The sequence below is a fragment of the Perna viridis genome, chromosome 6 (genome assembly GCF_037379345.1).
Source record: "Perna viridis isolate PV_CMFRI_1.1 ecotype Kerala chromosome 6, ASM3737934v1, whole genome shotgun sequence".
Lineage (NCBI taxonomy): Eukaryota > Metazoa > Mollusca > Bivalvia > Mytilida > Mytilidae > Perna > Perna viridis.
Window position 1 is genome coordinate 45130273 of NC_142450.1, and position 13802 is coordinate 45144074.

Genomic DNA, 13802 nt, shown 5'->3' on the forward strand with positions numbered 1-13802 from the left:
GTTTAATCTTTTATATGCCATCAGGATATAAAAGTGTTGACTGTTCACATATTTTTGTCATAAAGTGTTAGCATGCTTCATGACAAATGTGCTACATTCAATGCTTAAACATGCCAATGAAGCATCAAAAATTTAACATTCAATTCTTAAATGAAGTAAAAAAAGAAATGGGTGTTCTTCGTAAAATTCCTGATAAAATGATATTTCAATGGAGATAGGATCCCATATGGGATGACTACCCTGTAACCAATAAAGTAAATATCTCCATGGAGAAAGAACGATTTCTGATTTTTTTTTATCTATCATTTGGGATATATAACTGTAGTCATACGACATATGTGATATTGGTCTCCCCTCTAATTCTTTTTTATAAATACAGATAAAAACAAGGGATTACCAGTTGGAACAAATGCTTATCTTATTGATTTTTAAAGAAGTAAACCCACCTTTTCTGAAGTGGTAAGAATTCTCCTCTGACAGCCTGAGGATGACAACAGGCCTGTCTCAATCTTAGTAAAGGGTACAACAACTAAAATCAAATGTAAAACAAATAATAAGTACAAAATTTAATGTGCATGTTCAAATACCTATTGCCCACAAACTGCTGACAATTGATGCATGTCTACATTATGTTTCTTTAATGGCTACTTAGTTCCATGAATTTCAGGCTATTAATTTTAGAACAGAATTGATAACAGTTTGCGTGGATAGTATGATTTGGAATTCTAAGTTCAGAGGCATAACTACTAGTGAAAAAAAATCACATCAAAATTTTCAAGCAATATGCACATCTATAAACTGTGTCTGTAATGTCTACCTAGCTAAGTGACATTCTGGTCAGTATTTTCCAAGATGACAGGACTAAATGATGGATGGTAAAAAAAACAAAACATTTGTTGTAACTAACCTTGAAATGCAGATATCTGTATAATAATTGAAGATTTGAAGGGATCCATTTACCGTAGATTTGATGGTTACAAATACTGATACTTCTGAGGAGTCACCAACTAATTAAATTTACAAGAATAAATTTCACTCATCTACAAATACCCTGTAAATAACCATCGACTAGATAATAGGGACGGAGGGTCAGCAGTGTCTTATACATGTAGATGGTCTATAACATGAATCTGTTGGAAGTAAAATATTCCATGAAATATGTAGATTGTTTGAACTTTTAATGCAGTATAGGAAATCTTGCGTGTTGGTCAAGACATCAACATTGTGCTGCATTATCAACATAATCAATTGTAATTTGACTACAAAAAGTTCCATCCGTAAAAGCCTTAAATCATATTACAGTCAACATGTATTTTAGACATATACCTGATTCATTGTGTGTCTATCTAAACTGCTAAGTTTTGTACTGTTGTCTGTCCATTTACTCAGTCTCTGAAATAACACTTCTTATTACAAGAACAGGGGAAACAATTCAACAAATTTTTAGTATAAAATCAGTTTCATTGTTTTGTTGGTCTTTTTTTTATATCAGATGTTACTCTTTAGTATACTTCAATCAACTTTAACAAAAACTTTTCCTAAGTTTAGGAAGGATCTATTAACACATATAAAACTATAATTTGGTGAAAACTGACCAAGGAAAAATAAACAACTGTTACTAAACATGTAAAAAAACTTACTAGTAATTAATTAGCAAACAATAGGTAAGATTGATGAGTGTGCTGTTTTATATGTTTTACCAACTTATAGAGTTGTCTTACTTAAACAAGATTCAGTTTCAATTTGATCAAACTATAATGTATTACTGTGAAAGTACTATTGTTCGTGGGTACCAATTTTCGTGGATTTCGTTGGTAAGGTAAACCATGAAATTTGGTTCCCAACGAAAAGGATTATTTTCTTTAAATTGTATGACAGGATAAACAATACCACAAATTCAAGAATCCAAGAACTTGTGATTTTCCCCATAACCATGAAAATTGATACCCACGAATATGAATATAAGTACTTTCACAGTATGTAAAACATTTTTAAATTTAAAAAAATAGGAAGTTAATGAACTGTCCATAAACAACTACACATTTTCAAACTATTTTGTTAAAGAAGATATTGTAATTGTCATACGAAATAAGCACACTACCAAATGTATTGCTGATTAAAAATATTTGAAACAATTAAAAAAAGAACATCTTCAAACCTGAAGAATTTTAAAAACGCTCTAAAATACAAGTACATGTACATAAAAAATGTTCATTTATATCAAGATAATGGTTTTTATAATCTAAGTGATCATAACAGTGATATTATGGTAAGTACATAAATATAATATCATAGGAATTATGTAGCAGTCTTTATAAATATCAGGCAGGTGCATGTCAAAAACCCAATATGGTAAATTTCAAGTCAACATTATTTCTTATTCCGAAACATAAAGATTTATGATATTTGTTATCATTTATCACTCAAGATAAACATAAGAGAATTTTCAATAAGAGGAGTAATAGTTACAATATTGGTGCTGTGTAGCATTGGGCACCACGATTTTCCATCCCAAGTCTTGATCAGGATTTCATCAGGCTATTCACTGAAGTCCATAACAAGACAAAGTCTCTCTTGTCATACAATAGCCATGCTTGAAATATAGTTTTGTTTTGATAATATTTCATAAATAAGAAAGCTTATCGATAAATTTGTTTGTTCTTTAAAGTCTTATAAAAGTTAGTAGAAGATCTATATAAATGAATATTACTCCTGACTTGTCAACTCTAAATAAAGCATATTATAGTTCTTAATCATGTTAATGCTGTAACCTTCATAGAGTCTCTAACACAGTCCTGGTACTGTCTTCTGTAAAAATGATCCTCAACAGGAGAAAATGTCAGCCAGTGTACATGTTCTGTCTGCTCTGGTAAGTTAATCTGGACAAAATATCAAAATCAACTTTTAAAGGGATACATTGAGGATAAACTTTTTGTAGGTTTTAACTGGTCTGGAGCTGGCATGTCAGTTAAATGATAGTAGTCTTTTCTTTGTTCATTTGTGTAACATATAATCAGTTTCCTCATTTCTGTTTTAACAAGGGACTCAGACCTTTTTGAGCAAATTTTTATGTGTTTAATTGGGTAATATTTTTTTCCACAGCGGTCAGATTAAAAAGGGGAGGGTTGTGATCATGACAAAGTACTTTAACCCCCCACATTTTTTTGCACCTGTCCCAAGTCAGGAATTTCTGGCCTCTGTATGTATTGTTTTTGTTTTCACTTTCAGTCTACTGTTATATTGCTGGTATATAAGGGTCACTATTTCGCTGTACCTGTTGTCTTGGGGTCAGCTGCAGTCTGCCCTGTGGTGTGAGGGTTTCCTCGTGGTTAATTGAAGACCCATGGATGGCCTTGAGCTAACATTTTTTCATCCATGTGGAGTTATTGTCTCTTTGGCATACTCACCGTTCCCATTTTCATACTATTTTAAAAGGACTCCACTTTATCCTCAATTTTCAAGTGGAGACTTAAATTAAATGCTTACCATTTTTACTTTTCAGCAAACCATTACCTTTAATAGGTGTGTATTTTTAATTAAACATAAATCCAATGACATAATTTTGCTGAATTTGCAGGACCAGTTTATGATATAATGCATATCAGAAAAATAATCATATAAAGGGAGGAGACTCATGTATGTACTGTAAAGTGGGCTTATTAATAAATGTACTAAGAAATATAGCTACAGAAACTTTTGAATAATATCCCAAACAATGCACCCAGTATTTCTTTATATGCTGCATATACTTCTAACCTATATCATATTTACACTCTCAACCCTTTTCAACACTTTCTTGACTGGTTACTCTTTAGCATAACTGATATACTTACATGTATTACAAAGATGAAATAGAAATATCTAAACAATTAGTACCTGGTCAATAACATCTTTTTTGGCACTTCTCCAGAGAGTAGAGGCCACAACATCATACATAGGCTTGGTTACACCACAACATAGTGGGTTGTACAAAAGGGAGTAAAACCACTGCTCCACCCAGTAAGGGTCTATACCCAGAAACAGGAACAGACCATACAGATCTACAAGTACAGTTATAGGTAGATATAAAAATAATATATGTTGTGAAGTGGCTCAAATTAAACGTATACAGTGGATTCTGCTTATTTGCATAGCCTATTTGCCAGTAAAAATTATGCAAATAACCGGGCTATTCTTATAACCAAAATTACGATTTTACCAAAAGTGTGAGTTCAGGTAAGACGACGATACTGTGGATCAACCAGGGATATCACTGTTAAACATTTCTGATCTGGTATTTAATTGTTATAGACCTTCTCATTGTATTGTTCTTTTATCAATAAATAATAATAATATATGGTGTTTGTCTTGTTTATTGACCTTCTTTACGTTGTGTGTATTTATAAATAAAACCATGTGTTTATCATTTGTAAATAGTCAAGTAATTCCCTCTTTCTTTGATCAAATGCGTGAAATTTGGGATTGGGAGCATCCCAGCTTCTTTGAAATTTCTGTCTATGACAGTTTCTGATCAAGAAGTTTTATATCTTCATACTTGTCAACAAGTGTGAGATTGTTACGCCTTTGCTTAGACATTGTACTGAATGAATGATGACTTTTAATTTTCAGTTGATATTTATGCCTGGTACCCAAACTCACTAAAAACTGTTCAGCTCATTAAAGAAAATTAATTTACATTGATAATCATTTGTAGTCAGAAGAATTTATAAAGGGACAAAAAATACCCCAAGCTAAACCCCAAGCTAAACCCCAAGTCGCATTATAAGTGTTCACATCAGGTGATGTTTGGCATGTTGTCAGAAGTCATTGTTCACCTAGGTGCTTGTTTATTTTGTCTTTTATGTCCATTATGTTTTTAATCCATTATTAACATCTCTTGATTGAAGATAATCTAGTTTTTACAACAATAAATATGATTGACATATTTATGACCCAAAGGCTTAAATTGTCTTTACCTGGATGAGCGTCAATACACAAACTGATAATGTAAATACGAAAACACTTCTTTCATTCATACTTTATTTAACAAAATAATTATGACTGGCCATGACATGTTGACAAAATAACAGCTGTATTAGCAAAAAGAAACATAATTTATTATTTACCTGATTAACTTGTACTAATTTGTAAATAAAACACTGCCATTTCCGGTTCAAACAATCCGATAACAAGGTAACATTTTACTTTCATACCTATCACCGGCAAAATTCTTTATGCAATAAACCGAAATGCACCTGCAAGGCCTATGCAAATATACGATTTTTTCCCTAATAGAATAATAGGAAATGGTTTTGTGCAGGAGAAAATTATGCTAATAACTGGAATATGCAATAAAGCGATATGCGATTAAGTGGAGTCGACTGTATAAGAATAATGAATCAGTGAACAATAGCCATGTTTAAGTTATATTTTTACGTTTAATTCATATTCTATTTGTATTTAGTTCCTTTTTACCTTTTAAACATGGCTATTGTTTACTAATTCATTATTCTTATAGGTAGGTATACTGTATATATGATCTCCAAATTTCAATACAATTATTTTTGAACAGGCATACTTAGTGCTTTCAATATTTGTTTTTTAGTGTTTGAAATTTTGTTGAGGTTTTTACTGGTACACATGTATATAAAATTATTGCAATGCCTGTTAGATATTACAGTTGTTGGAATGGCAAAGACTGTTACCCACCTTTAACACAACCTTGAATAGGAGTACCAGTCACACACCATCTATTTACAGTGGTCAGCCTCAAAGCCATCATGGCAGTCTGAAACATAAATATTCACTATCAGATTCTTTAGATATTGGTATCTTATCTTCACCTTGACTGTATATCTTATTCTGATTAACAGCTGTTAACCACCACTACCAAGTCTTTGATTAGACTATTCATTGTCTAAAAGACTATTTATTGACTGAAATTTCTGTTGATTGATCTTTCCCAAACAGAAATGAAATAAATCGCAAACCCCCACCCCCTAATAAAAACAAAAAACTAGGCATTGACCTTAACGGGACTAATACCCCCACAGCCTGTTGAATAATGTACATTTGAGGACAATGATTTTAATGGTGATGAACTAAGTACTCTTGACACACAATTTTGTTGCCATTTCTAAAACGCCCAACTCCAAACCACAATCAGTACTATTGTTTTGTTGTTATCAACACAATGACAGAATATGACTGCAAATTTACTTTAAGCATAAATTCCTGACCATACACACATCCCAATATGGTCATTTAACACCCCATTAAGTTTCATAACAATCCTGCAAGTTGTTGAGCAGGAGTTACGGACAACACACGAGACCAAGTTTTGCTGAAAGACGCCTTAGTCTAAAAGCCTTCATTTCTACATTTTTTGCCCAGATATCCAGACAATACCCACATCCCAATGTGGTAATCTAGCCCTCCATTTAGTTTTTTTCCCATCCTAAAAGTCATTAAGAAGGAATTGTGGACAAGCATCAGACCAAGTTTTGCTGAAAAATGTTTAAGTTCAAACAGTCTTCACTTCTACAATTTTTGCCAACATAAATTCCTGACAATATGCACATCCCAATATGGTAATATAACACCAAATAAGTTTCATAACAATTAAACAAGTTGTTGAGGAGTTGTGGACAATACATGAGACAAGTTTTGCTGAAAAAAGCCTAAGTTCAACTGTCATCATTTCTAAATTTTTTTTCCAAACATACTGGTTAATTCATGACAGTATGCAGGTCTCAATGTGGTTATATTACATCCCACAAAGTTTCATAACAATGCTGCAAGCTGCTTAGAAAATAGTTCGAACAGACAGACAGACAGATGGTGAAATCTATATACCTTCCCAAACTTTGTTTACCATCACCCAGGGCAATCTTGGTGTGGGAAAGTTGTTTATTATGCTCTACTTTCCTTTTGGCAAGTAGAAAGCACCAGTTTTCAAAAGGTTTTGTACAGTTCGTAAAGCAGACTTTAATTTTGTGAAAGTTAATCTTCCTTTAGAGTTTTCCTGTGGAAACCTAAAATTTTGAAAAATCCTAGAAAACTTGACAGACTGACAGGGAAAATGGTATAATCTTTCTATCAGAGCAGGATAATTATATAAGCTTAGATAAGTTCATGTATTGTATAGCCTCTCCCTACATTGCAGTAACAAGACCTACCTTAGTAGTTGTACATTCTACCATCTGAGCTTCATCCAAACAGACCTGTAACAATGGCCAAAAGTTCACAACTCATAATATATAAACAGACCTGTAACCAAGTCCAAAAGTTCACAACTCACAATATACAAACAGACCTGTAGCAATGGTCACAAGTGAACAACTCACAATGTATAAACAGACCTGTAGCAATAGTCACAATTTAACAACTCACAATAAATCACTGTGTCAAAGAAGTCTAACCAATTTGTTCACTGTGTCAAAGAAGTCTAACCAATTTGTTCACTGTGTCATAGTTTTCCTTTTCACTATGGTCTTATCCTGGACAAGACATTTTATGAGCAATCAATTAATGTTTCTAGAAAACCAGATGATGCTTTCCCAGTCAGCACACCTAGTCCATGCTCCAAGTTTTTAGTGGAGTCTAGGGCCATTTACTTTAATTTCTTTGTATGTGTTATTTATGGCTATCTCATGTTCTTTGTTGTGTGTATGCTGTTTTAGCTGTATAGTCTTTATCCTTGGAATATATTCTTTTGATTTTCATTCAAATCTTTGTTCTCCTGATTACTCTCTTTTAATGATGTGACAAATAATATAAATAGATTATTATCCAGCTGGTTGAACTTTTTTTTTTTTCAGGAAATGCTCATTGCATAAATTCTGTCTTTTCAATTTTTCAAATGAAAAAGAAGTACATAAAGTTTTCAGTATGTAAACTCCTCTCCCCTTTATTTGTACACTTACTCTCCACCATTCTACTGCTGTCATCGGACTAGGAATAGTCATAAATCTCTTAGGATGTCTAAACTTTCTGCCACTTTCACCTGATAAAAGATTCCCACACATAAATATGATTAAGATTGATTCTTATACCAAAGAAATTGCATTAAACTTTCTTATCTTCATGAAAAGCTTTATATATTGCAAAGTATATCACACAGCAAAAGCTCACCAGAGCTTAAGTTCCTTATTATGTATATAATAGAACTTATTTATTCATATATATATATATTTCTTATTTATTTATATTTATCTTTGGGCTCACAAGGTCTCAGACAAAAGGTTATGCTAACTTCAATTTTGGATGTAACATCTCTTCTGATTGGTTGACAGCTTTTCTTTAATCTTCTCAAAGGAATAACTATTTTTACCATGTTACACCATTATTGTTGTTTGCTTATTAATTCTATTAAATTTTTCAATTTAAAAATTATAGGGAATGTCTGAAATGTTTTTTTTTCTGTTTAGATGAATTTGGTGCACACATGAAAATAACTACCAAAGATATTTATTTATAGTAAACATTATTGTGCACTACATGATTGATGTTCTTTCTTTACAAATCCAAAAAATTTCTTATATTGACAAAATGTAATGTAATATACTTGTTTCATGCACAAAAAAACCCCCAAAAAACTAAGCACTTATTCAAGTATGTAATGGCTTGAACCATTTTAATACAAACATGTGACAATTGAAAATCATATTTTACAGAATATCATTGTCAAAACTCATACTTATAGTTCCTTCTTATTATAATGTAACATGAAAGTAGCTGAATATAGCAATTAATAACATGTTGAACTTATATGATTGTACTCATTGATGGCAAAGTATTAATCTTCAAACCCCCTTCAAGACAATAATCATATAAAGTTATCAAATTCTAAATATAAACCTACTGTTACTATGAGGTAGATCTAGGAAATTGATTTCAGTTCTAAGTGTCTCGTAGGTTGTGATGACAATATCCTGCTGAGCCAGGGTCCAGGGCTGTACAAAGCCTTGTTTGGATACACCTGTATATACCTGTTCAACAACAAATAAGTAAAATAGTTTAAAAGATTTTTTTTAAATTTTAAAAACCTAAAAAGATATGTGCATACTGCTGTTAACCTTTAGTGTTTAGTAACTTACACTATTTAGCAAATTCTGCACATTCTAAATAATTATTAGACATGGTGGAGGGAAAACATGTACAGGTACTTAAAAAATATATATTTGGTCAAAATGTTTTGCTGAAACAAATATTGTACTTTGTAGGTTACAACACAAACTAATTTAATAAAATATAACCTCTTCATACAGAGAGAACAAAATATATATTCTAACCATAACTTTCAGAGACTGGTCCTGAATATGTTTTAGTATTTCATCCACCCACTGATGACAGATATAGGTAGGGGAGACTATCAAGGTTGCACCAGACTTCAATGGCACCTGGAACAGAGCATAACATTGCTGATATCCACATAAACTCACATCATAAAGATTATCTCAGTAACTGAAACGTTTAGGAAAAAGTCATGAAACTGTTGCAGGATAGTTAAAGGCAAAAATATATGACCTTACCACTGTGAGGCATGGAGCAACATAAAAAGAAACTTTGCAAATTTTAAAGGCTGCAATAAAAAAAAATCCTATTTTCTCACCTAACATAAAGTTTTATACATGTGTGTATATATATGAGGTGGGCAGACTAATTTAATTTTTATTTTTCATAAATTTAAGTCAAATTGCTATTTTTTTTTTTAAATTGACCTAAATTGTTTGTAGGGGATGAAAAAATCAGGTGGGGAAGGGGATGAGATTCTATGATATATTTTTTTTAATTTTGGCCTTGTGTAAGTTGCATCCTTTCAGTTTCAATATTTGGCTTTGTTAGATAACAGTGTTACAAAACTTCTAGATAAATTAATTTTCCTGAATAAATATACCATTTTTTTTTTCACAGGAAAATATTCATGTTGGTTAATAATTGTGAGTTATATGCTAGCTTCGTTCATCAACTTACACCTTCTACAAGGCAATGGGGACACACAAAGTCTGCTTTGTCTGGATCAGAAATATTAAAGTGTACACATTCTGCATGCTGCCATAGTCCACATCGCACACATTGGACGTTGTTCTTTTTAGTATTATCCTTCTTGAATGCATCTTCTTCTTTCATTCCACAAATACATTCAAAGAATGTCTTCTGACTAGCAGGTGCTTGATTGTCAAATATACCTTTGGATATTGCAATCTCTTCAACTGAACCTCTTCTAAATCGATTTCTTTTGGTTGGATTATTATCTACAGTTCCAACATTGTTTAGACTGTCACTATCAGGTTTTTTATTACAGATTTCTTGTGACTTTTCATCACAAATTTTGGTAGAAACACAATAGGTATCTTTTCCTGATGATCGCTGAGAACACTTGTCAGATACTGGTTCAGGTGTTACATTGTCATGTTTTAGATCATTCAATGGAATTACATTTTTTGATTCTCTGCTCTCACTGTGATCACCTGGCCCCTGTTGTTCACTTACTTTCTCTGAGTTTGTAGCATTTGCATAATATGTGTCCATGTCACTAGATCTGTCACAAACACCACCATTTTTATTAATAACATTTTCATCACAGATGTTGTTTTTATCAACAGTTATGTTGTTAACTTCATCTAACTGTGGCATCTTATTTGACCCTGTTTTTCCTGTTTTAGCTTCTACATCTTTTATTGTGTTCTCCTGGGTAATAAAATCATTGTGAGCTACATGTACTAAGAACTTGAAGAATGAACAACAATTTGTAAAGAAAGCAAGTATGATCATAACGCAGGAACATGTATTTAATCAAAGTTAGCATTAACACTAATATCTGATACACTTTTTTAACAATACACTCTGAGGACACACCTTAAATCAGCCTTTAAAGGAAACGAAAGCTACATACTGTATATTTACTTAAACTGTCAATAAACATATTTTGTGGAAATCTTTCAAGTTATCAATTCAATTTTGCTGCTATTTATTTACTTACATTCAGATTAAAATTTATTCCAAAATGAAGAGACTTGTTTGTGGTGTTTCATTTCCATTTTTTTTTCTTCATAAAATTAGCAAATATAAATCACACATAAAAATATGTTGGTTTACAAAGCTTGAAACTCAATGTATAAAGGATTGAATCAAGACTGGTTTACTACAGCTCTATACTTTAGATCTCCACACAGAATTTACCAAGTCAGTCCTTGGGTGAAGCATGATACAGGCAAGAACTTCCACTGTTTTACCCAGTCCCATTTCATCAGCCAGAATACCTCCAGGTAATCTTTTTGCTGCTGGGAAATTTGTCAGAGTGAAACTGAAATAAAATTGGAATAGATTCCAACAAATTAAACAATTAACACATGCATATTATTGTAAATTCATAGAAAATTAATATTAAATTCCTTTGACACATATTTACAACATGTATATTGAACATCCTCAGTAAACTTTTTGTGTAGAAAAGAATTTTTTTTCTTTTCATCACCTTGTTGCCTTTGACAAGACCTAATTTAAAATATGATTTGAAATGACTCAACAAGTTTAATTAGCATGTGGAATGGATACATATTCTTTTTCTATCACCATTATGCATCATGTAATTTGATCACACAATTATGTAGAAAGCATTATTACCATCCAACATGTCTATTATACAGAATGTCTGTGCCATCCACCAGTTTTACTTTGGAATACAACATATGATGTTCATTCTCTGAAAAAAAAAGTTTCCACGTTTTCATTACAAGCTTTGCAAGTTGTAATTTCAATAGCAACATTTTACATTATCATATTTTTAGGGAGGATAAGAATCTGAGAAATAGCAAAGATATAAGCAGTGTTCTTTCCAGGATTTTTAGATAGTGCTATATATAGCACGTGTGAAACGACATTAATAGGTCTTGTGTCGAAAAGTGTTACATCATATTTTATGTATTTTTAAAAAATCAATCTGTGAACTCAAAATGTATTTTGCAGTTTATGTTTAAATAAATTATTCATAGTTTAATATTTTACCGTCCAGCTTGGAAGTAACAATAACTTTAGTACTGTTTTTCTTCTTTTTTATATTTAACACAAAAATTAAAAAGATTTTCTATCAAATGATAAGCAATTCTTCATAAACATTTCCTCAGACACCTACACACCCAGGGTTCTTTATTGATGCTGACCTGCAAATTTTTGCTTACATCAGATCCATTGGAGATAGCAATCTTTTATTTCTTTAGGGGCCTCTTTTGAATATTCATTTGATTAAAGGCATTCTTTCTTTTAAAGAATTTTTCTGGTCTTTGTAACTTACAATATATTTATAGATTAAGAATTATCTTATCATGTACATGTACATGTACTAGACCACTCTGGTCTTAAAATTCATGTTGCCAAAATTGCCAGCAACACAGCAGAGTACTGAAGTCAATAGTGCAGCACTCAAACTCTATAGCGCTGTAAAGCACAAAGCTTTAAGGGCCTGGGGACAACACTGATATAAGTAAATAAGTAAAGTTAAAGTTTGTAAAAATATATTCTAGATAATACATTATCAAAATAGCAAGTGAAAACAATTCACTTGGAAAAGAGCTACATTTGTAATGTGATAATCTAAGGACAACTGGTTGAACCTAACTTCTTGTTATTATGAAAGTGTGATATCTTTATCCTGGATATTCTACCTCTCCAAATTGAATGTTCTCAAGAACTGAGCTGACCATTTTAGGAAAACATAAGGGACAACCAATGCAAAAAAAGTTACAATGCAGGAAAAGCACTTCTCTTAAGTAGCAGTCTTTATAAATATCAGACAGGAGGTGACTTATGTATGTTAAAAACTAACAAAATTCACTTCTATTTCTTTTTCAGAAAACTATACAGACCTAGTTTGTCTTTAGGTTGTTGAATTTTTGCGAAATAATTATATACATTAAATGTTCTTTACATTATGCCCCGTGCAGGTCCAGGTGTAAAAAAATTGGCCCGCAGCAGCGCTAAGCTTTTCATAAAAGGCAACTAAATAGTGCTCACAGAGTCCACAGAGCAACTGGGTTGAGTGTCCCAGATGGTGGAATGGGATACCACTGGCATGTTACATGCTGAGGTCGCCAGGCCATAATTCAGAAAACCTGACTGCAAACCTGTTGGGAAAGATGCCATGTTCCTCGCATGTTAAAGAACCCTTTTGTGGTATTCGATCGGAGTAGGAACCATTGGGCTCTGCCACAGGAGGCTAAATTGCCTGACCCTACCCACCTCTCCCTATTTCCAGTGGCAATAAAAATTTATCGACCTTATTAGCCTTGTGTCCCATCCCATTTTTCATTTCATCGTCATTTCATGTTGATTTTATCATCCATTTCATGTTAATCCCCTGAATATACCTGAAATATTGCTGCTTGGGTGTTAAACCCCAACATCAATCAATCAATCAATTTTTACAATGCAAGAGTTAATGTTCTTTATTTAGTGTTATTTGTTTAATTAAATGTATAGTTTTCTAATGTATAGTTTTCTCAAAAATATAGATCTGAATACAGAAAGGACTATTGTTACCAAAAATGTAGCACATGTAGACAAAAATAGAGCATTATTTGTTCAGTGGGTTCCACACAACATGAATCACTTCTACCATAGGTAGTGTCTGAATTTTATATGTGCTGGTACTTAAATTTAAATACTAAATTCTAAGGCCAATCAAGGTTTTTAAATCTTCAGCATTTTTTTCAGGCTGAAGGGAGGCATTCATTTACTTCATCATAGCCCTCATATTTATTGAAATGGTAAAAAAAAAAACACAAAAAAAAACTGGTGATGAGACACCTGAAAAGGAAAATAGG

The 13802-nt window shown here is 32.1% G+C and overlaps 1 protein-coding gene across 1 annotated transcript in view; it reads right to left on the bottom strand.

Annotated features, from left to right (window-relative positions):
- LOC148615223 (E3 ubiquitin-protein ligase SHPRH-like) overlaps positions 1-13802 on the bottom strand; it is a 39452-nt gene that overhangs the window by 18729 nt on the left and 6921 nt on the right. Inside the window, exons 5-16 of the mRNA XM_088589934.1 lie at positions 11608-11686; positions 11164-11287; positions 9955-10671; positions 9273-9380; positions 8843-8969; positions 7905-7984; positions 7158-7202; positions 5689-5767; positions 3877-4040; positions 2772-2879; positions 1327-1392; positions 447-529 (exon numbers count right to left, since the gene is read on the bottom strand). Of these exons, the coding sequence (XP_088446060.1) occupies positions 447-529; positions 1327-1392; positions 2772-2879; positions 3877-4040; positions 5689-5767; positions 7158-7202; positions 7905-7984; positions 8843-8969; positions 9273-9380; positions 9955-10671; positions 11164-11287; positions 11608-11686 (1780 nt within the window). The remainder of the gene's footprint in view (positions 1-446; positions 530-1326; positions 1393-2771; positions 2880-3876; positions 4041-5688; positions 5768-7157; positions 7203-7904; positions 7985-8842; positions 8970-9272; positions 9381-9954; positions 10672-11163; positions 11288-11607; positions 11687-13802) is intronic.